Source organism: Macaca mulatta, chromosome 1, assembly GCF_049350105.2.
Source record: "Macaca mulatta isolate MMU2019108-1 chromosome 1, T2T-MMU8v2.0, whole genome shotgun sequence".
NCBI lineage: Eukaryota > Metazoa > Chordata > Mammalia > Primates > Cercopithecidae > Macaca > Macaca mulatta.
The window spans coordinates 84,490,964-84,514,856 of record NC_133406.1 but is presented as its reverse complement, the minus strand read 5'-3'; the positions used below and the strand labels follow the sequence as shown (position 1 = coordinate 84,514,856).

General features: G+C 47.2%; 1 protein-coding gene across 3 annotated transcripts in view; it reads left to right on the top strand.

Moving 5' to 3' along the window:
* The first annotated feature begins 4,323 nt into the window (after nt 1-4,323).
* The window catches only part of ITPKB (inositol-trisphosphate 3-kinase B), a 107,495-nt gene continuing 87,925 nt past the window's right edge, over nt 4,324-23,893 (top strand). For all 3 annotated transcript variants that reach the window (XR_013395409.1, XM_015115115.3, XM_077938797.1), the window contains exons 1-2: nt 4,324-4,564; nt 5,964-8,085. Coding sequence is in view for 2 of the 3 variants with exons in the window: in XM_015115115.3 (XP_014970601.2) it covers nt 6,169-8,085 (1,917 nt within the window). In the remaining variant the exon portion in view is untranslated. The remainder of the gene's footprint in view (nt 4,565-5,963; nt 8,086-23,893) is intronic.

Genomic DNA, 23,893 nt, shown 5'->3' with positions numbered 1-23,893 from the left:
TAGATCTTTTGCATTTCCCTATGAAGTTAAGAAAATAAAAACAAAATAAAATAAACAAAAACAAAAACTTGCTGAAATACTGATTGTGATTGCATTGAATCTACAGATAAATTTGAGGAAGAATTGACATCTTAACAATATTGAGTCCTCCAATTCATGAACATGGTATATCTCTTCATTTACTTAGGTCTTTTTTTTCAGTAGTGATTTATAATTTTCTCGCAATGGATCTTCAAACGTTTTGTCATGTTTATCTCTAAGTGTTTCATAGTTTTTGATGTTATTTTAAAGGTATTATTATTATTTAATTTTTTAAAATTTCTGATTATTTCTTGGTAGTATGTAGAAATACAACTGATTTTGGTATATTAATCTTGTATTCTGCAACTTTGCTATTATGGGCTGAATTGTGTTTCCCTCCATATTTATATATTGAAGTCCTAATCCATGATGCCTCAGAATATGACTATTTGGAGGTAGGGTCTTTAAAAAAGGTAATTAAGGTTAAATGAGGTCATTAGGATGGGCCATAATCCAATATGACTGGTGTACTTACAGGAAGAGGAGATTAGGACAAAAACCTATACAGAGAGAAGACCATATAAACATATATAGAGAAGATTTATTGGCCAGGTGTGGTGGCTCACACCTGTAATCCCAGCACTTTGGGAGGCCCAGGCAGGCGGATCACAAGGTCAGGAGTTTGAAACCAGCTTGGCCAATATGGTGAAACCCCGTCTCTACTAAAAATACAAAAATTAGCCGGGCGTGGTGGCAGGTGCCTGCAGTCCCAGCTATTTGGGAGGCTGAGGCAGGAAAATTGCTTGACCCTGGGAGGCAGAGGTTGCGGTGAACTGAGATTGCGCCACTGCACTCCAGCCTGGGCGAAAGAGTGAGACTCTGTCTCAAAAAAAAAAAAAAAGACGACTTATCTACAAGTCAAGGAGAGAGGCCTCAGAAGAAACTGGCCCTGCAACACCTTGATCTACAGACTACTACTATTCTTAATCACCAGAAGTGTGAGAAGATAAATTTCTGTTGTAAACAGAATTTCTGTTGTAAGCCAACCAGTGTGAGGTACTTTATTATGGCAGCCTGGCAAACTAATACATTTACTAAACTTACGTATTAGTTCTAATAGCTTTTTTATAGACCCAGGATTTTCCACATAGACAATTACATAATATAAATAAATAGTTTTACTTCTTCCTTTCCAATTTGATGCCTTTTTATTCCTTTTCCTTGTCTGATTGCACTGTCTGGGACTTCAAATACAATGGTGAGAGCAGACATGCTAACCTTATTCCTAATTTTGTTTTATTTTATTATTATTTTTTAGATGAAGTCTCACTCTGTTGCCTAGGTTGGAGTGCAGTGGTGCTATCTCGGCTCACTGAAACCTCTGCCTCTCGGGTTCAAGTGATTCTCCTGCCTCAGCCTCCTGAGTAGCTGGGACTACAGGTGCGTGCCACCACGCCTGGCTAATTGTTGTATTTTCAGTAGAAACAGGGTTTCACCATGTTGGCCAGGCTGGTCCTGAACTCCTGATCTCAAGTGATCCACCCGCCTCAGTCTCCCAAAGTGCTGGAATTAGAAGCATGAGCCACCTCGCCTGGCCATTGTTCCTCATTTTAGTGGTAAGTGTTTAGTACTTCATCATTAAGTATGATATTAACTTTAGGTTTTTCATAGATGCTGTTTATCAAGTTGAAGAAGTTTCCTTGTATTCCTAGTTTCATGGCTTTGATTTTTTTAACTTCAATTTCAAAAGCAAGCAAATGGGTACTCTGAATAGTTAGGCAAACCTTCCCTACACCTATAGAGAACAACTGAAAAGTTAGGCACACCTTCCCTATGGTTATAGATAATAACTATACAATGTGGAGAATTAGTGACAAGCATGGATTCTAGACCCAGATTACACAGGTTCAAATCCTGGTTTTGCCACTTACCAGCAATGGGATTTGGGGACAAACAACTCACTTATTTGCGCTTTCATTTTTTCATCTGTAGAATAAGGATAATAATGATGCCTGCCTAATAGAGTTTTTATCAGGATAAAAATGTATAAATATTTATAATGTGTCTAGAACAGTGTCTCTCAAATAAGTGCTATGTAAAATATTCTTCTCATGTTCATTCACAATCATGGAAGGCAACTAGATTCTGTCTCAGGATGCAAGCCCACTATGCTAGCTTCCAGACATGCATTTTATTCTGTCTTTTCCCCAACCCCTGCTGCTCTTGGTGGCACAGCTAGAATTTTAGACTGGTAGAATCATCAGCTAGCCCCACCTCAAGCCCAAGGCAGAAATTCCTTCTGCATGTCACACCTGACAGCTGCTGACTGCCTTCTGACCAATAATTCTTCAGGTTGACTGCACATTCAAGAAGTCTGAGTTTCTCAGCTACGGAAGCCTGATGATATCAGGCTGTGAGGTGACAGTGAGGTTTCCCAGGGATTGGAAAGCTAAGTGTCTGTGCTTAATGTATGCATTGCTAGGTCCCTCAGTTGCTTCTACCATGATACCTGACATAGGTATTGGCCTCTACTAGAACAAAAGCCCCTCAGACATAAACTCCAATGAGTGGGTCTCCTGAAAACTGGCAACTCGTTTCTTTTGCCCCTAGAGAACCAAATTAGGGTCAAGGAGAGGGCTGGCTTCTCTTTCTTAGGAACTGCTCAGATCCTGAATAGCTGCTCAGAGCCCTGAATAACTCTGGGCTCTTTTTTTTTTTTTTTTTTGAGATGGAGTCTCGCTCTGTCGCTTAGGCTGGAGTGCAGTGGTATGATCTTGGCTCACTGCAACCTCCGCCTCCCAGGTTCAAGCGATTCTCCTGCCTCAGTTGCCCAAGTAGCTGGGATTACAGGAGTGCACCACCACGCCCGACTAATTTTTGTATTTTTAGTGAAGACAGGGTTTCACCATGTTAGTTAGCCTGGTCTCGAACTCCTGACCTTGTGATCCGCCTGCCTCAGCCTCCCAAAGTGCTGGGATTGGGCTTTTTAAAAAAAGTCCCATTGAAGGTAGGAGGGGAATTAGGTTCAATTCTTCCATTTCTAATTTTTAAAAACTAGAAAGTTTTCAACAGTGTGTGATTCTCAGGAATTCTTGGCTAGAAGATCTCTTGATTTCAGATTTAGCATGAGCTTTTTCCTGATTGAGCAGCAGGTTACTTTGCTCACTTAACAGTATTGTTACATAAACAAGCAAGAGATCTGTGTGCTACAAGCAAAGTCAAAATTTCCATCTGAATTTCAGCTAATCATGATATAAGGACCAATTCAGGCTTTGGATGTTTCAGTCTCCTGAGCTGTGCAGCTGTGTTTTCCCTCTTTTCACTAAATGCTGTAGTTTAAGATTTAGAGAATTATGTAAAACACACTGGCAGTGCCAGGGCTTAAAAGGGGTAGGATCCTCTGCCCAGTAATGTTTGCTCATGTTCTTTCTCCCTTTTTTGCTGATAGTAAAAAGGTTCTTGAAAATGATCCAGTATACAGGAGACAGTCTATAAGGGTCTACAGGAGCAAGAGGGGTTTCAGACATTAGCCAAGCCTTCTTAGTTCCAGGACTATGCTTTTTCTTAAAATAATTCTGAGAATTAAGTGCAAAAATATGCGAATGTCACATGTACTGTGTGCATTTATAAATAAATGTGATATGTAAAGGTGTATTTATACATCTTCCAATTGCACTGCAAAACTATCCCCAGCTCATAGACCAACCAGTCTTCCAAAATACTACTGTGATGCACTTAAAATCTGCAACTCTGCATGAAGGTGACCTCAATGTACCTTCTTTGAATTTGCAGAATTGTGTACAAGAACACAAATCGTTTATATAGGATTGTAGCCTTTTTTAAATGCTAAAAAGGTCCCCATGATTTGCTTTGTTTAAGACATACACTCAAAACTTTATTAAAAACATTTTTCAAAACTAGTTTCATAAAGCTAGACACATCAGCAAGCCTCGATTGAGGGGTGGAAAATGAATTGTGTATCTTTAAACCGCAGAAGTTAAAAGGCTTTTTTTTTTTTTTTTGGTTAGCTAACAATGGAAACTTTTTTTTTAAGTGTTTCCCTCCCTCGTCTTGCCAAGCAATAGAAAAAAAAAAAAAAAAAAAAAAGAAGAAAAGAAAAACTTGTTCCGCTGAGTTCAACCCCAGACAGGCTCACAACTTCCTTCCTGCTTTCCTCCCCCAAGCCTCCGCCTTTCTCCCTCCTCCCTCCTCCACCCCCCCTAACTTTTCTTTCTTTCTTTTTTTTTTTTTTTAATCGTACATTGAACAAACACTGAAGTAGCCCGGAGCAGACACTGACAGGGGCAGTATCTCCACGGCCGAAAAGGGTGTGCAGGGCCGGCTTGGCGTCGCAACTGCCGGGATCGCCGGGCCCCTGAACCGAAGAGCTTTCCCTCTGTTTCGCACTCCTCTTTTTTGTCTTCCATAGCTTGTGAGAAAATAATTTCTGAACATTTTTACTTTTAAAACCATCTCGTCCCTACGAGGTCTGCGCCTCTGGGCATGTAGTCTACACAGGACCTGAGAATCTGAGAAATTGCAGGTAAGTTTGGCGGCCTTTTAATGGTTCTCGCCTCTGAACAACCCTCTTTCCCCTCACTTTCTGCTCTGGAGCGAATCTCGGCCTTCCTGGTTCCGAAGTAGGGCAAAGGGGTGGGCTGGGGAGGCAGGGAAGGGGGTTTGATTTTGGAGGGTGACATGGAGTGGTGGTGGGGAGAAAATCGGGAGAGAGGAGGTCCCCGTATTTCTCCTACCCGCCTTCCGGGCCGCTCACTCCGCGCCGCCTCCCCCAGCGCGCTCCAGGAGTCCCCAGGCTGGGGTCTCCCGGCGGCTCTGCTGGCGCCGGACGAGGCTGCCCGGGATGCAGAGAAGCCCTGCGCTCCGCGGCGCTGTCCTGGGGTGTTAGAGCGCCGGCTCCAGGGAGGTTTGCAGAGCCAGAGGCTCTGTGCACCTAGGGCTGCTGCCCGGCTGCAGCCATGCACGCCCCTAAGTTCCTCCGAGTGGGCGCGGGTCCGGGAGCCCGCAGGGGCAGCCGAGTCCTCGGCAACAGGGCGCGCTGAGAGCAGACTCGCTCCGCGCGCGCGCGCGCGTATACACACACGCGTGCACACGCACACACACATACACACACAGTCACACACCCCTCCATAGGGGACGACGGCAGGAGGGCAGCGAGTACTGGTTCCGGTAGAGGGGACGTGTAGAACCTCGGTGCGCCCACACTCACAAAACACTTGTCTAGGGATAGGCGACAAGGCCAGCGCTGAAAAATGCTTCGGCTGCGGCCCCGCCGCGCGCCCAGGCCTTCCTAGGCCGAGGGACACAGCCCCAAGGCCAGGGTCTGGAAGGTAAACGGCCGGCACGCGGGCGCCCTCCTAGATCCGGGCGCTGGCAGCGATTCGGGGGAAGGCAGGTTCCGCTCATGTTCCCTCCGAGCCGGTCGGTCTCTGATGCCCCGAGAGGGTGGAGCAGGGAGACCCTGAAGCCCAGGGCGAGGGCTGCAGGGTTGCCCTCTATAGCCAATGTTTGCTCAGGCTGGGGAGACCCGGAGACGGTGACTGGGATGTCCTCAGCCCGGGAGAGCTGGGAGTCAGCCGCGCCCCGCGCACAGCATACTTAGGAGCCAAGGAGTTGGACCTCGCTTCTCGCCGGTCCGCGTGGCTCCGGAGACGAATGTTAGGACTAGGATTTGAAGGGACCTCATAAAGCGCATCACAGTCTGGGGCGGGGTGGGGGGCGGGGAAGCACACCCGTAACCGCGCTGGCGACCGAGGCAGCCGGGGCATTCCCACGCCGAGCCTCGCCGTCCCCATAGGTGAGATGTCCGGTGGCGCCGGGTCCTGGATAGATTGGGTTCCCGGGGCTCCCTCTGGGTTCAGCAGGCGACCCCCAATCCCCTCGCGCCCTCCAGGGTCCTGACTTTTCTCCTTGTATCTCCACAGCCGCACGGTTGTTTATGGAGCTTTGGGCGGGGGCTGAACCCGCGGTCGTGCCCCCAGCCCGCAGCCCAGGTCATGCAGCCCCATCTGCGCGCAGAGCCACGGCTGCCGGGCCTCCGGGGCTGAGCCGGGAGCGCCGGGAGGAGGAGGCGCCGGCGGCGGAGCAGGAGCGGGAGCCGCGGCGGCGGGCAGCGCGGGACCCAGTACTATGGCTGTGTACTGCTATGCGCTCAATAGCCTGGTGATCATGAATAGCGCCAACGAGGTGAAGAGCGGCGGCGGCCCCGGGCCCAGTGGCAGCGAGACGCCCCCGCCCCCGGGGAAGGCCGTGCTGAGCCCCGGCAGCGTTTTCAGTCCCGGGAGAGGCGCCTCTTTCCTCTTCCCCCCAGTCGAGTCGCTGTCGCCCGAGGAGCCCCGGAGCCCCGGGGGCTGGCGGAGCGGCCGGCGCAGGCTGAATAGTAGCAGCGGCAGTGGCAGCGGCAGCAGCGTGAGCAGCCCAAGTTGGGCTGGTCGCCTGCGAGGGGACGGGCAGCAGGTGGTGGCCGCCGGTACCCTCTCCCCGCCGGGGCCGGAGGAGGCCAAGAGGAAGCTGCGGATTCTGCAGCGCGAGTTGCAGAACGTGCAGGTGAACCAGAAAGTGGGCATGTTTGAGGCGCACATCCAGGCACAGAGCTCCGCCATTCAAGCGCCCCGCAGCCCGCGTTTGGGCAGAGCTCGCTCGCCCTCCCCGTGCCCTCTCCGCAGCAGCAGCCAGCCCCCTGGAAGGGTCCTGGTTCAGGGCGCCCGGATCGAGGAACGGAGGACAAAGTCCTGGGGGGAGCAATGTCCAGAGACTTCAGGAGCCGACTCCAGGAGGAAAGGAGGGCCTGGCCTATGCACCTCGCAGGTGAAGGAAGGAATGCCACCTCTTCCTGGCCGGGGTGCCCCTACAGGATCAGAGGCCTGGGGTCCTTTTGTAAGGATGGAGAAGGGTATCTCTGCCAGTCCCCGCTGTGACTCACCCACAGCTATGGAAATTGACAAAAGGGTCTCTCCTCCCCCGGGAACCCGCAGCTGCCTAGCTCCCTCATTGGGGCTGGTCGGAGCTAGCTTAACGATGGCCACAGAAGTGGCAGCGAGAGCTACACCTACTGGGCCACACCGTCCACAGGATCTTGCCCTCACTGAGCCGTCTGGTAGAGCCCGTGAGCTTGAGGACCCGCAGCCCCGAGAGGCCCTGGTGGAGAGGCAGGGGCAGTTTCTGGGCAGTGAGACAAGCCCAGCCCCAGAAAGGGGCGGGCCCCGCGCTGGAGAACCCCCTGGGAAGATGGGGAAAGGAAATCTGCCCTGTGGCATGCCGGGCTCTGGGGCGCCTGAAGTGGGCGAAAGGCCAGAGGAGACGACTGTGAGCGTGCAAAGCGCAGAGTCCTCTGATGCCCTGAGCTGGTCCAGGCTGCCCAGAGCCCTGGCCTCCGTAGGCCCTGAGGAGGCCCGAAGTGGGGCCCCTGTGGGCAGGGGGCGTTGGCAGCTCTCCGACAGAGTGGAGGGAGGGTCCCCAACGCTGGGCTTGCTTGGGGGCAGCCCCTCAGCACAGCCGGGGACCCCGGATGTGGAGGCGGGAATTCCTTCTGGCAGAATGCTGGAGCCTTTGCCCTGTTGGGACACTGCGAAAGATCTGAAAGAACCTCAGTGCCCTCCTGGGGACAGGGTGGGTGTGCAGCCTGGGAGCTCCAGGGTTTGGCAGGGCACCATGGAGGAAGTCGGTTTGGCTTGGACGTGTGGCACAGGGGTGCAATCAGAGGGGACTTGGGAAAGCCAGCGGCAGGACAGAGATGCCCACCCAAGTCCGGAGCTGCTACCCCAAGATCAGGACAAGCCTTTCCTGAGAGAGGCCTGCAGCCCCAGCAACATACCTGCCGTCATCATTACAGACATGGGCACCCAGGAGGACGGGGCCTTGGAGGAGACGCAGGGAAGCCCTCGGGGCAACCTGCCCCTGAGGAAGCTGTCCTCTTCCTCGGCCTCCTCCACGGGCTTCTCCTCATCCTATGAAGACTCAGAGGAGGACATCTCCAGTGACCCTGAGCGCACCCTGGACCCCAACTCAGCCTTCCTGCATACCCTGGACCAGCAGAAACCTAGAGTGGTAAGTCTTGCTCTGAGATTTGCCCAGAACTCATGCTGATTTCAGCAGACTTTTGATACCCTATGCATCCCTTTTTCTTACTTTCTACAGAGTCATGAAAACTCAAACCAGGGCCCTGGGACAGTCACAGTGAATAATTCTGTCCAGGTGTGTTTGCTGAGGTGGAAGCAGAGGCACTGACCATGCATTTTAGCTTGGACAGTGAATCTGAGTCATTTCTACTATTTCCACGCACATCTTAAATAACAAGTTTTAAAAGTATTTCGTGTAGGTCACCATGCTTCTTGGGAAAATAATATTCATAAGTGTCACCAAAAACTTCTGTACTAATCCCCAAAGATAGTGAAGGGAGCTACTGAGTGTAGTTTTTGTCTGATCAGGTGAAACACTTAACTCTGTGTTTCATTCAGGCCAAAGAAAATTGACAAGGATGTCATCAAATTAAGTTAGCCTCTACTAATAAACCAGGAAAATGAGTGATGTGAGTCTATGACAGGACCCTGAAACCTGTAGATGTGGTTGTGGCCAGTCAACTGGGTGAGGAATCACTGAGCCTCAGTAAGTTAAGCCAGGCCATTGCAATATTTGTGTGGTTAGCGTAACCAAGGTGCAGTTTGATGTATGAATTAAATGAAAATGATACTTTGAGCTAAGCAGATGGTTTCTTCAGTATCATAGGCACCTGGGTGGTATCTCCAGAGTAGGTACCTCCTAATGGATGTACATGTCAGTTGGTACAAGTTGACATTTCAGGTATGTTTTCACATGCCTCTGGTTTGGGTCATCACACTGACATCTTGTTCTGGTTATGGCATTAGACAGGAGTTTATTTCTCTTACATGGTTAATCGAATGTGTAGGCTGTTTTTACTCTTACGAGGATCACAGTGCCTTACAGAAGACATAGGAGTTAAAGCTAGCACTTCTGAAAAGGTCTGGACTTTCTATTAGCTTTTCCAGAGAGCATGGGGAATTTCCTAGTTCAGCGTGCCAGGGGTGGTTGTGCTACACTGGGGGAGTCTGCATTTTATTATAATAGGTAGCCTTCCGATTTCATCTTGAATATCAAATACTCTTCACTGTACCTCAATAACTTTCTCCACCATGACTGGGAGCTTTATGTTTCTACTCTGCATTCTTCACTAAGGTATTTTGGACCACAAAACATACTCCTCTCTGATTCCGTATTCACAAATCACAGTCTGGATTTTTGAAGACCAGGCATTCCTTCTCATGAAACTCTGCTTTCTGCTGATGATCTGGAGGCAAATGTGTATGCAAAATCGCCCCAATCAGCCTGGCATTTTGTGGCTAGGACAGGGCCCCTGGGCATTATGCACCTGCTGTCAGGCATAGGCACACCACCTTTAGAAGGGGAAACGGTCCACCTGGAACGGGATAGTGGTCAAGGGCAGGTGGGAATTACTTCTTTCTGAAGGCATGGCCCAGATTTATTTGTCTTTCTGTCTAGCAGTTAGAGGCCTACTGATTAAGAGATGGTCCCCCGTCCCACCTCTCCCAGTTGCTTTTGAACTCCTGAAGCATAACTAGAACAGCCAAAGTCACTTTAACTTGTTCCCTGACTGTCCATTCACCCTTTCTAGTGGTATATTAGCAACTTCTATTGGCTGGTTGTCAAAACAGTTTGTGTCCTGATGTTTGAAAAGGGCTCTTGTCTAGAAGAGAATTAACCGGGAGATCAATAACGACAGGTGACTTTTTTTTTCATTTGCTAGAAGGATGCCATTTGAGAAACCAGAGGGTTAAGTGGTGTTTTTAAGTTAGTGAACATATCTAGAGGTAGAAATGAGGCCAGCTTGTTGTCCAGTCCAACTCCCACCTTTAAACAGGTTTTCATATACCTGCAGAGCAGAGCCAGGGAAAAATCTCCTGCCGGCTTTGCTCTCTAAATCACATGAGACTGGTGGGAAGTGGGGTGTGTGTGTGTGTGTGTGTGTGTAGGGGGGTAAGGGTGGGTAACCAACTGGAAATTATGGGATCCTAGGGACTTTTGAGCTTTGGTTGAGTGCTTGCATGATAAGCAAAGTTTTCTTCTTGTACAGATTGTTACGCTGGAGCCTTATCTGTGACACCTGAACATCAGCTCATAGGGTCAAAAATCACTTGATTACCTGCGATTGATATTTTGTCTACATAAGCCCAGACATCTTGATGGAGTGAGCCTTTTGGCTGGGTCTTTCTGTTTGATAGATAAAAGCCCCACCAGCTCTGTCTGAGGTTCTACCAAACTGATGCAGCATTCTCTTTTCTGGACTTTGCTGTGTCTGTACAGCTACTGCACTACGCTACAGCTGCACACTCTCATGCTTGCTCACACTTGCTTACACTCACCCTCACACACGCTCACACTCACCCTCCTGTGCTCACACAGGCTCCCACTTGCTCACCCCACTCACACAGGTCTGAAATGGTATGTTCAGTGTTCCAGTCACATAACCAACCCCTGGCCCTCAGACCCACACTAGACACAGATTTTTTCTATGCTGCCCTACCTTCCCACAGAGTTAAACCTCTCAGGCCTCCTGTGGCGCTTTCTTCATCCTTGCTGAGGAATACGAGTGTGTATGATTTGGTGTGCAGGCAGGGGGTGACAGTATATCTGCTTAGTAGGGATCAGACACTTGCAATTTGCTCAGAAGTAGTTGCATTACACACCCAGTGGGCAATGCCTGAAATTCAGGCACATTCATGCTTACTGTTCTCTGAGATCTGAACAAAATCAAATTGCACTGAGCAAGGATAGTGCTCTCTCTTTTGTTCTTTCTGACAGCTAAAAATTAACCAGCAGTTGTCTACTTCCTTATATAATTCCGTTTAAGAGAATCTGGACCATTGAGACACCAGGCTTAAAATGTTGTATTAAGATATAAAAGTACCTTACTTTAAAAATAGATTTTTATTGATTTATTTCAAAATTGTTCTATCAATTATATGTACAAAAAACAAAAGAAGGCAGGGCACGGTGGCTCATGCCTGTAATCCCAGCACTTTGGGAGGCCAAGGTGGGTGGATCACTTGAGGTCAGGAGTTCGAGACCAGCCTGGCCAACATGGTGAAACCCCGTCTCTACTAAAAATACAAAAATTAGCTGGCGTGGTGTTGGGTGCCTGTAATCCCAGCTACTTAGGAGTGGGAGGCAGGAGAATCACTTGAACCCTGGAGGTGGAGGCTGCAGTGAGCCAAGATTGCACCACTGCTCTACAGCCTGGGCGACAGAGTGAGACTCCGTTTCAAAAGAAAACAAAAAACAAAAGCCAAAAACAAAAAACACTGGCCTAGTTACTTGGGGGATGTATAAAGAAGTGTAGTACGAAACCCTTGGCTTCATGGTGCGTACTGTTTTTTAAGGGCCATTGGAATTTTGTTTCTTTGTTTTTTTTTGGTGTTGACTAGTTTTGTTGTCTTTTTTTTTCTGAGTGAAAAACTAACTCATACACATAGTGAAAAATCCAAACAGTTTAACATGGTTTTATGTGGTTTTGAAAAGTGTGTAAAAATTTTAGTTCGGGGTAAACCAAACTAAAATGTAAAAGCTTTAGAGGGGCACTTTAAAAACTGCATCTGTTGGTGAATACTTTTAAGTGGAAAATTCTTTTCTAGATGAGAATGTTGAAAGCTCAGATTCGTGGGGTTATGAGCTCAAGTTGCACATGCTGTTTGCTGAAGATGGGGTACCCTTCTTCTCTCTCAGGTACATGGAGCGGATCTTTCTGGCAAGGCCTCAGCAGCTTTGAGATCTGGGAGGACCCTGAGTCATTTATGTTTGGTTTGGGGTACAACTCTGATCTGTTTGGGGATGAGGAAACAAAGCACTCAGAAAGTCAAAGGGAACCAAGGACACACTCATGGGCTCTGCTTCTCTAGCTTAGTTTTCTTCTCTGAAAATGTGGGTATTGCATGGTATCGATCTCATGGGGTCATCCAGTTCTGTCTGTGACTATGTAATTGAAGACATCTGATTTAAAACCTAGTGTTTGTGTTAGGGTATCGGGAAATGTGACAAGACTTGTTAGGTGTGGATTTCCGGCACTGAGGCCAAAACTGGGCACCTTCACTTTTGTGCTTTTGCTTGAGACCGATTGATTGATCTGTCTATCTTCTGTCTTTTTGCCAAAAGAATGGCTCTTTGTAATTTCACATTGAAAAAGTACCATCAAAATAAATCATCAGTACAATACCTAAGATTATCATTAATAATTAGACTGGTGGTAGAGACTGCTGGTAGGATGCCAGAACATTAACCTGAACAGTAAAAAATTCATTCTGTTGGCGGGGCACGGTGTCGCAGGCCTGTAATCCCAGCACTTTGGGAGGCGGAGGCAGGCGGATCACGAAGTCAGGAGATCCAGACCATCCTGGCCAACATAGTGAAACCCCGTCTCTACTAAAAATACAAAAAAAAAAAAAAAAGAAAAAAAGAAAAATTAGCCAGGCGTGGTGGCGGGCGCCTGTAGTCCCAGCTACTCGGGAGGCTGAGGCAGGAGAGTGACATGAACCTGGGAGGCAGAGCTTGCAGTGAGCCGAGATCGCGCCCCTGCACTCCAGCCTGGGAGACTGAGCGAGACTCCGTCTCAAAAAAAAAAAAAAAAAAAAAAAAAAAAAAAAAGATTAATTCTGTTTAAAAACAAAAAGCAGGGCTTTGTCCCCCCTCAGATACTGAAGTCTAGAAACAGAGGCCTTGCCCACACAGAGCCAAAACATCACTTCAAAGACCTTGTCTTATCAAAGATAAAAGTATTCAGCCAGCTTAAAACCTTTTCAAGTAAAGGTGAGGTATACAGAAAAAGAAAGATGGATTCTAAGCATTGCAATTTATCATGCAAATGCTTAGACTTTGCAAAACATACAGCTCAAGACTTACCCGCTTTTAGGTACTACAAGAAAACATTAAAGCTGTCAGTTGGTGTTTTTAGAGAAATATATTTCAGGTGTTACATAAGTCATTTTCAGAATTTTTGTTTTTAAGTGCCGAATTGCTGTGGAGTCACTTTTCTGATTTTGTTGGCACATACCTGTTAAATGCAGTTCCAGATTAGATTAGTATTGGCTAGTTTATTTATATTCCTAGGAGCATTGATAACATTGTTTAGGCTTATTTTATTTTGTCAGATTTCAATTTAGTTATCTAAAGGTAGAATTTTAAGGTATTTAATGGAAAGAATTTTGTATCTTGGTGAAAAAAACTACAGACTTTGGATAATCAGGAGGTGATTCAGAATTAACTGGAACTCTTCTAAAGCGTGTTGTGATCACAGCATCAGTGTAGAGGGTTCTGTGGATTTTGGTGGGAGAGGAGACCTTGGGATCATAGGTTTATGCACATGGTATTCAACTCCATGACAAGAAGGCCTTGCTGTGATTTTTTTTTTCCTCACTGGGTAGAATTGGCATTGTGAAAGATGTATTTTTCAGCCATCAGGGGAGCTCATTGTTAACAAAAATCACACCAAACCCGACTTTGAACTCTTCGGTAATTTGAAAAGTGGAGTGGCAGCTGCCTGTTTGGGGTTTTGTATGACCAATTCTAAGATGGTTGCCCTTCCTGTGTTAACTTACCAAACCAAGTGACGATGGTGCTACAGGCAATCCCAAACAACATGGAGCAGAAACAATCAGCATCTCCTTCAGACCCATGGGTCTGATCCATCTGACTGTGGAGGGCCACCTGGGTGATCTGGAAGAATCTGCTGACCTGGTCCCTTGACCTTCTAGTCAAATTTGACTCGCTGAAGTTCTGCCAGACAGCTCTTAATTTTCTCACTGGGCCCCCTTCATTCACCCCAACTTTGTAGTGAAGACAGCAGCCCCGATCCATTTTTCCAGGAGTAAACTATTATCTTAAATACAGTTCAAGTCTCCTTGGTTGAAAGACACCATAAATATATATGATCTCATTAGGAAGTTAGGCCTCTGTGCTTGCTATTAAAAAATAACAAAAACTAGGTAGGGTGTGGTGGCTCATGCCTGTGATCCCAGCACTTTGGGAGGCTGAGGTGGATGGATCACCTGAGGTCAGGAGTTCAAAATCAGCCTGGCCAACATGGTGAAACCCATCTACTAAAAATACTAAATCTATTAAAATACAAAAATCAGCCGGGCGTGGTGGCACACACCTGTAATCCCAGCTACTCAGGAGGCTGAGACAGGAGAAACACTTAAAGTGAGGAGGTGGAGGTTGCAGTGAGCCGAGGTTGCACCACTGCACTCCAGCCTGGGTGACAGAGCAAGATTCTGTCTCAAAAAGAAAAACCAAAAACAAAACAAAAACTTTTTGATAGCTTCCATAATTAACAGTATCGAAATCTGGGTCTGGGACAGACTTTAGAGTTCATTTCCCTTTTTTTTTTTTTTTTTGAGATGGAGTCTCGCTCTGTCACCAGGCTGGAGTGCAGTGGCATGATCTCGGCTCACTGCAACCTCTGCCTCCCGGATTCATGCAATTCTCCTGCCTCAGCCTCCCAAGTAGCGGGGACAACAGGCGCACATCACCACGCCCTGCTAATTTTTGTATTTTTACTAGAGATGGGTTTTCACCATGTTGGCCAGGATGGTCTCGATCTCTTGACCTTGTGATACTCCCACCTCGGCCTCCCAAAGTGCTGGGATTACAGGCGTGAGCCACTGCGCCTAGCCTCATTTCCTTTAATATCCACATTTTACAGAGGAGGAAAGCAAGGGTGGAAAATAGTCAATACCATTACAGGACCCATGGTTACACCCTTCTTTTCAACTAACAGACTTCCTCAGTGGATAAGCTCCTTACTCGCCTTTGCAGATCCACCTCAGCTTTGAACACAGTACATGCTTTTAAAGCATTTGTTAAAGGAATAGATGAATGAATGAAGGAGAGAAAAAAATCTCTGCCGTATTATCTACCCATAAAAGAAATGCAGAACCATCTGGAAGGTAAAGAACAAAGAAAGAGAATCAAGCCCTTGGAATGCAAGTTTGTTGTTTATTCCTGTGACTTTGCTGCCACAGGGATAAGGGTGCTAGGCTTGGGTTTAGGAGACTTGGGTGAAATTCCAGTCTACACATGGCCAGCAAGCTCTCTGAAAAATGGGGAGAGTTAGTGTGACCTCAGGGAGTGGTGAGCATTCAATGTCATGTTTACAAAAGTGCCTAGCACTGTACCTGATACATAGTAGGGGTGTAGTAGTAGTGGTTTCCTTTTGTTCAGTTGCAGGGTTGGGTATTACTTTAAGGCTTAGACTCAAAGCGGTAGGAATGAATTGCTTGGTCAGCAGAAGTGCACACTGTACACTGGCCTCAAGGGACAAGGTCAACCATGACACATGTTTGCAAAGTGTTTGTGCAGGGAAGACCACTCTGATGTTTCTTACTTAAAGGCAGGGTCTTCCAACTTTGTCTGATAAGGAATGACGTGTTACAATCATTTCACAGGCAAGCCAACACTCAGACTTTTGACTAACTTGTCTGGTGTGTTTCTCAACAATTCCATTAAGAATTCACTCTTAGAAATCTGGTCTTTTCTCCTCTGTTGAGCTTTACTTGGACATTTTATTGATTTGATATCACTTAATAGAAACCCATTAACAAAAAGTATCTCTTCAGGCCACTAGTCAATACAGCATTTTTTATTTCCTGAGATTTTTACTTCTATTTTGCCCTACATCAGCTGGTAAGTTTTATAAGTAAGCAAAAAGTAGGAGCTATAGACAATAAGGAAGCAGAACGAACCTCTGCAATTCATATTTATGTGCGATTTCGCTTGGAGTGGGAGATGTTTTTATTTCCCCGTCTTTGAATAAGTAGAAAAACATCTCACGCAACCTGGGGTGGTGGTGGTGAATTTTCAGCTAAAGGGAATCCTCCCTTATGAAGCTCACTGCTATCCTGTTAATCTAGCATTTTACTTTTGCGGTAAGATTCTGGGTGGAAAGGGAAAATGAAATGATATAGCATCTCAAACATAGGCATCAAGATTATTTCCGTTGACCTGGTGACCAAGATTAGGGTTTGCCTAACCCAGAGATGATAATATGTATTAATAATGCAGGGTAAGGGCCGGCCCCTGGCCAAGGAGAACTCTTCTAAAGGGATGGGCCATTTGCTCACATTTATAAAGTTGGTCCCAGGGTGTTGAGGGGTTGGGGTGCAAATGAGGTGCTTTTACCTCTGACTTTTGGGGCAATGACAGCAGTTTTCTTTCTTGGCCCTTCTAAAGGTTCTCTGCATTCTGTCCCCTCCCCACCCCCACCCATTAAATGAGAATGAATAAACTGATTTTACTGTTTTCCAAAAAGAAGCCGTAACACATTTTATACTACCAGTGCTTAATATTTTCATGAACTACAGGGAGCGTTCAGCCTGCTGCGAGACGGATTTGGTTCCCTGGTGACTGACCATCTACCCAGCTCAGTCCGCAATCTCTCTTGGTATGCTGCCGAGTTGGTGGGACCTGGGCAATTACAAGGGAGGTCACTGCACCCCCAGGCAGTTCCCAGCAAGTGTTTTTTCCAATTTCACTGACATTCTTTCTGGGCTCAACTCAATTTGTTTTCATCTTCTCTATGGCAATTGATGACTGACTGTAATTCAGCAGGATCTCCTGTGAAGTGCTTCTTGCCCAGTTGAATAGGAGCTGGTGTTTGTCTAAGCCTCTGCTTATGCATGAGGTATAATGCTTTTTATACGTTATATAATGCTCTTACACGTTAGCTATCTGAATGGTAGATTTAATAAAATACACCTCATAATCTTATAGGGAAAGGATGCCGGCTGGTATAGAGAGGAACTCGGGAGTATCACTTCTGTAATCCTTATCTAACCTGAATCTATTAGCAGGAAACTGAAAAGGCCTGTGTATGACAATGAGATAAACAGTTTTAATCTCTTAACAATGTCAAGTGGAAAATCTAACTACCTGCCAGTAGCTTAAGAAATGGCTAAGAGATTTTGTTAGGGACGAATAATCCTGAGACCTAGATTGCTGAGCCAAGGGTAGGAAAATTGGTTGCTATGTGTTACAGCTGGGAAGTGAGAAGGTCACTGAGAAACTGCTAAAAAAAACCTTACAGATTAAACATTCGCCAGTGTAGGGGACATTTTGAATGTGTTATAATTGATATTTTAGTCTATATGAGGCCGCTGAAACCTTTTTCTTAAAAAAAACAAAAACAAAAAACTTTGTTTAATTTGAGACAGAGTCTCACTCTGTTGCCCAGGCTGGAATGCAGTTGTGTAATCACAGCTCACTGCAGCCTCGCTCTCTCCAGCTCAAGAGATCCTCCCTCAACCTCCCGAGTAGCTGGGATTACAGGTTCATAGCATCATGCCTGGCTAATTTTTTATTTTTTAGTAGAGACATCTCTTGCTATGTTGCCCAGGCTGGTCTCGAATTCCTAAGCTCAAGCGATCCTTCCACCTTGGCCTCCCGATCCGCCTTGGCCTCCCAGAGTGTTGGGATTACAGCTCTGAGCCACTGAGCCTGGCCTTCTCTTTTTCTTAACCTTTCTCCTTCATCATCATCATAGTCATCACAGCATTAAACACGCATTAATATTCACCATCTGGCTAATTGCAAGTAATCAAGGAGACAAGGCCTCCTCTGAGAATGTTTTTTGTGCTTTACAAGTGCAACATGCTTGAAAGACTTGTGACTCTCAGATCCAGCACTTGACCTCATTGGGCCTCTTTGGACTTGGGTATCCTCAATCTATAAAATGGGTATATTGATAGTCTTCCTACCGCATGTGGTCTTTGTGAGTCCAAATGAGGCAGTGTATATAGTCATTTGGGGAGAGTGAATTATTTCCTGCCTAAATGAGTTTTTAATTATCAGTATGATGACTTTGCTTTTAAACTTTTACAAAAAGGATGGACAAGGGCAAGCACTCACTCATGAAGAGTATTCTGACCTTGCTTAAAGAGAAATCGCTAAGGACTATGTTAAAAACAATCTTTGCATCCACAGCAGAGCCAGTTCTGAAGTGGACGGAGCAGTGAGGTCGGGGTTGGGATGAGGAGACATTCTGGATAATGCCCCGGTTTCACTTCAGCCACAGCATTGTCTCCTCTTGCCTGTGTGCCCATCTTGGCCACTGTGGACTGTGGATGTAGCCTCCTCTGGCTGTAGTTTGCCCACTTGTCAGTGGGCATGCAGATGTGACAGACACCAGGGAAGGCTGGAGCAAGCGAGAAGGGGGCCCCAAAGCAGGGGTCTCATGCTCCCTGAACAGGGCCGCCAGCTGCTGAATCATGACAGGGAGACTGCACTGCACTCTAGAGTTTGAGGGTACTTAATGGGGGCATGGACTTTCCTAGTACCATGTAGTGGTTTTCTCTTCTGTGTCATGGAAAGTGAAAGAGGGGAATTCAACAAAGTCTTGAGCTTTTAATGCAGATATTACATTCAGCAGATACATACTTGGTGCCTCTTCTGTATGGCCAGGCCCTGGGCTAGGTCTGGCAACCACTGCCTCCTTTCTCACAGAGCTGGATCTCCCTTCGGGTGGCTGCCCACTTTGAGAAGTGCACTTTGCACCCAGTGGCGGCCCAAATAGTAGGCATTTATTTAATACCCTTGTCTGTAGACACCTGTGCTGAAAAGAACGGCTTAACGGATGCTGTCCCTGTCCTTGGGGATCTGCTTTCTAAGACAAAGTTAATGCCAACAGACATACTGGAGATTTGCGAAACTGAAGAACAAGTTGTATGGCCACTGAGCAAGCATGTTCGTTAAATATGAGTTAATAAGTAATGGATTGGTGCTGGCATGCACAATGTAGAAAGCTTCAGTACGTGTTGTGGAACAGGGAGTAAAGGAATTGGATTTGGGCAACAGCCTCTAGGGAAGGAGTCTGGGGTAAAGGTCTTGAGGAATTTGCTCCCTCTGTTGGAAGTGGTCGATCAAAGAGACTGTTCTGGATCCAGAGGCTCGTGGAGACTGGAATGAAAGAGGGCACCCCTCTTCCAGGACTTGATTTGGAGCGTTGGATTCTGCACAAATTGATGCTCAGCAGATGCACGGTGCAGAGCCCAGTCAGCTGCACTATTGCTGTGCTCTCGGGAGGACCCCGATTGACCAGGACTTGGTCAGGAGAGCTCGGCAGGGGTTTTTCTGCTTAGTACGCATTATGGAGCCTTAACTGTGGAAGAGCCCTAGGGGGAGGGGGAGAACCCTGAGAGTGGTAGTCCTGGGTTGAGTCTAAACTCTGTTACTTCCTATCTGTGTGACCCTAGAGAAAACTTTGTGTCCCTCAGTTGCATCATCTGTGAAATGTGACTGATAATACCCACCTTAAGGCTGTGAGCCTTAAACAAGGTAAGGTGGGGAATGCCTAGTACAGCGTCTGGACATACTAAATGCTCGATACAATAGCATGGACCTCAGAGGCAGCTGTGGTGCCATTCGTTAACATTTTATGCTGAACCTGCGACTTCCACCATTCCCTTTGACTGGCTGAGAGTGAATAAGGGTGCCTGAGGCAGTATTGCCTTCTTCCCTTGGAAGAGGAGAGGTCATGGGGTCTGGGAGCTCTTTGACATTGATGTTTGTAGGAAGTGTGTGCTGGAGGAGGCTTGCTCTGCTGAGCACGGAAACAATATGGTCTGCTGGGGAGCGTGGAGCCCAAGCCAGCCAGACCTGAACCCACACCCTCCCTCCGTCCTAGACCTTGGTGTGGGCTGAACATCTCTGAGCCTCAGTTTCCTCATCTCTAACATGAGGATAATAAGCCTCTCTCAGGGGCTGCTGTGAAGATGAAAGGAGATAATGCGGCTCAAGTGCCGGGTGCAGAACAGGGATGGAATAGAGGACACCCCTCCTCCAGTTGTGAAGAGCGTTTTTAAGTGGATTCCCTAATCGCCTTCACCAAGTGGCTCGAGTCGCGTCATCCCAAGTACAGCTAATTGTCGAAGATGATGACAAAACAGGCAGCAGGATTTATTTTTCCAAGGAGGTTCTTCAGTTGCAGGAGAGGCCTCAGTTTGTTACTAGGGGTTGGAACTTGAAGTTTAAAAAAACAATCCCCTGTATTCAGCTGCTGGCAAGAGGTGTCAGGTTACACACCCTGGGGACCAGCCTCTTTTTATTCTGTTTTGTAGGTGGAAACTGGCTGAGGTCATTCAGACACAAAACACCCAGCATTTGGGGTGTGAAAGCCGTCCCTTCCCTCCCTTCCTCTTGTTCCTCTGATTTCTTGGTGCATCTTTTAGAGTCACTGTAGCTCATAAGAGAGCCAATGAGATATATATATATATATATATATATATATATATATATATATATATATATATATCTGTGCGCGCACACACACACTACTCTGTATTGCTGTGACTTTTCTTACCAAGGAGGTCTCTGGACGTGTGTGATTTAATTAGCCTTCATCTCTTCTCTGTGCCGCATCTGGTGGCCAGGCCAGGCACGTGCTTATTAACACAGGCTCTTTCTGAGATTAAGGAGATGTTTTATTTTACTGCACACCCAGTGAGGCCCGTCAAGTGTCCATTCACAGGGATTCAGGTCCATGTGGCTCTGGGGTCTCTGAAGCACACTGTGCATCACCATAGCTTCCTCTTGAAGTGAGCCACAGAGAACCTACCCAGCACTTACCAAGTCACAAGGCCATGCTGTGCTCTTGTCATCTGGGCTGGGATGGTGGAGTGGAAGGAAAAGCCAGTCAGGTGACTGGATGGACCTGATGAACCCCAAGCACACCAGCTCACTTCCAAGTCCCAAGAGGGCCTACTGGAACCCATGCAGGATCCAAGCTGGATGGCGACAGGTTCCATCTGAGCAGCACAGAGTGGCATCACCACAGTCCTGGGCACCTCTGCCTGCCAAACCCCGGTCTGTACTCTGCTACACACTGGATGTGTGATATGGAACTCTCTCCTTCCTTTCGGCTGTAATTCGGGGGGCGGGGGAGGGGTGGGGGAGGGGCGGGGGTGCGTAGGCAGCAGGCAGGATTGACCCTGGGCGTTTGCATCTTTTCTGTCCAGGGTGATCTACTCAAGCCTTTTCTAGCCCCAGGACCCATGAGGCATCTGTACAGAGCTTCCAGGCTCTGAATATGCAGTTTTGAGACTGTGCCCCTTTCCAGACGTATATGTCTCAGGCTCAGCATGCCCTAACACCTCCCCAAGCCCCAGTTTCTTTCTGCCCTTTGCAGTATGAAGGGGCTGATGTCTGGGAGGATTGAAACCACGAAAGGAGCTTGTTAGCATGTGGCAGTGTTGACCTCAGAGGTGGTCTGATGGCAAATGTGCTGGACAGTAACTCTCTTATTGCCCCAACCTGGAAATATACACAGAATGGTAATTAGTTTCGATCTCAGGGTAAAGGCATATGGAGCAGCGTCTGGGATGCTGTTTACCTTGCGGTATTACACTGTACATTAAAAATCAACTGCTCTCTCCTGAGAGCCGAGCCGTCTCCCGCCTCTGCAGACTGCTGGTTAACACTGAGAAGCTGAACGGAGCCCTGCAGGTCCTGGGGTCCTTCCTGGCATCCTGTCTTTGGCATTTTGAACTGGGCTAGATTTTCTGGTCTGTCACCATTGGCCTCAAATACCATATTCCCAGGGGAGGGCAGGAACGTCTCCTAGGAGTTGGAGTGGCGAGAAGCCCCAAGGATCCATGTTGTGCCTGAAGTGGGGGTGCCCTGAATGTACCAGGTGGCAAGTTGCTAAGGACCATGAGCCTGGCCTCTGACTGTAGTTTGGGAACACTGACTTTGGAAAGAAGATTTGAGCACCTTCAGAAAAATATTTTATGGCTGGATGCGGTGGCTCATGACCGTAATCCCAGCACTTTGAGAGGCTGAGGTGGGTGGATTACCTGCGGTCAGGAGTTTGATTCCAGCCTGGCAAACATGGTGAAACCCCATCTCTACTAAAAATACAAAATTAGCTGGGTGTGGTGGCAGGCGCCTGTAATCCCAGCTAATCCTGAGGCTGAGGCAGGAGAGTCACTTGAAACCGGGAGGCAGAGGTTGCAATGAGCCCAGATCGTGCCACTGCACTCCAGCCCGGGCAACAAGAACAAAACTCCATCTCAGAAAAATAAAATAAAATAAAATAAAAAAAGGCCAGGTGTGGTGGCTCATTCCTGTAATCCCAGGACTTTGGGAGGCTGAGGCGGGTGGATAACCTGAGGTCAGGAGTTCCAGACCAGCCTGATCAACATGGTGAAACCCCGGCTCTACTAAATACAAAATACTAGCCAGGCGTGGGGGAATATGCCTGTAATCCCAGCCACTTGGTAGGCTGAGGCAGGAGAATTGCTTGAACCTGGGAAGCAGAGGTTGCAGGGAGCCGAGATCACGCCATTGCACTCCAGCCTGGGCAACAACAGCGAAACTCCGTCTCAAAACAAAACAAAAAAAAGAAAATAGTTCAGTATGACCCCATGACCAGACATCGTAAAAGGGAACATGAGTTCCACATAAAGGTATTTAAAAGTCAATTGCACATAGGATAGGATGGAGGGAGTCCTGGCTCATCAATATGTCTTTTTTTTTTTTTTTGAGATGGAGTTTTGCTCTTGTTGCCCAGGCTGGAGTGCAATGGCGAAATCTCGACTCACTACAACCTCCGCCTCCCAAGTTCAAGAGATTCTCCTGCCTTAGCCTCCCGAGTAGCTGGGATTACAGGCATGTGCCACTACGTCCAGCTAATTTTGTATTTTTTTTTTTTTTTTTAGTAGAGACGGGGTTTCTCCATGTTGGTCAGGTTGAGCTCAAACTCCCAACCTCAGGTGATCTGCCCGCCTCAGCCTCCCAAAGTGCTGGGATTGCAGGCATGAACCACCACGCCCAGCCAATATTTCTTTTTATTTTATTTTATTTTATTTTTTGAGACAGAGTCTTGCTCTGTTGCCCAGGTTGGAGTGCAGTGGTGGGATCTTGGCTCACTATAACCTCTGCTGCCCGGGTTCAAGTAATTCTCCTGCTTCAGCCTCCTGAGTAGTTGGGATTACAGGTGCGTGCCACCACGTCTGGCTAATTTTTGTGTTTTTCGTAGAGGTGGGGTTTCAGCATCTTGGCCAGGCTGGTCTTGAACTCCTGACTGCGTGATCCGCCCGTCTCGGCCTCCCAAGGTGTTGGGATTACAGGCCTGAACCACCACATCCAGCCGTGCCCAGCCAATATTTCTTTTGAAATTCACTGGAAGTTATAATTTTACTATCAGTTCAATATGAATTAACAGGTGGTGCGGCTGTTAAAAATACTAAGCAGTCTTAGGATGCACAATAATAATAAAAATAATAGCAGCAATGATTTCAGAAGTGCCTATTACGTACCAGGCATGTTCCATCAAATACTTTATGTAATTTTTGCAAGGCATTCATTATTTTCCTCCTTTTAGAGATGAGGATGAGACATACAAGTTGTTAGTCCCAAGCCCACAGCTGGGCAGGGCTGGGATTTTAACTCATCTGAATCTCTCAAGTTCCTACCCTGTCCTCCCTGCCACCCATCAGCTGTCACCTGGAGAACAGAGGAAGGTGGCTTTGAATTTAGTTCTGGGCCTTTTGCTTTAGGGGGATTGGGGACTGACTGAATTGAATGCAGAGGCGGGTGGGTGGAACGATGGGGGCTCTGAACCACAGCCCTGGGAGGTGGCTGAGGGAATTAGGATTGGTTGTTGCTGTGGAAATATTGGACCTGGGGGAAAGACAGTTGTTGACATAGGTTCCCTGGAGTAGCGTTTTAGTCTGGTTAAAGATCAATTCTCTATTTGAGGGGTAGAACTAAGAGAGGATTCTTTTCCTTATAAATGAAAGGGCCTTTGTTTAAAAAAGGGATGTAATAGATGCAACTG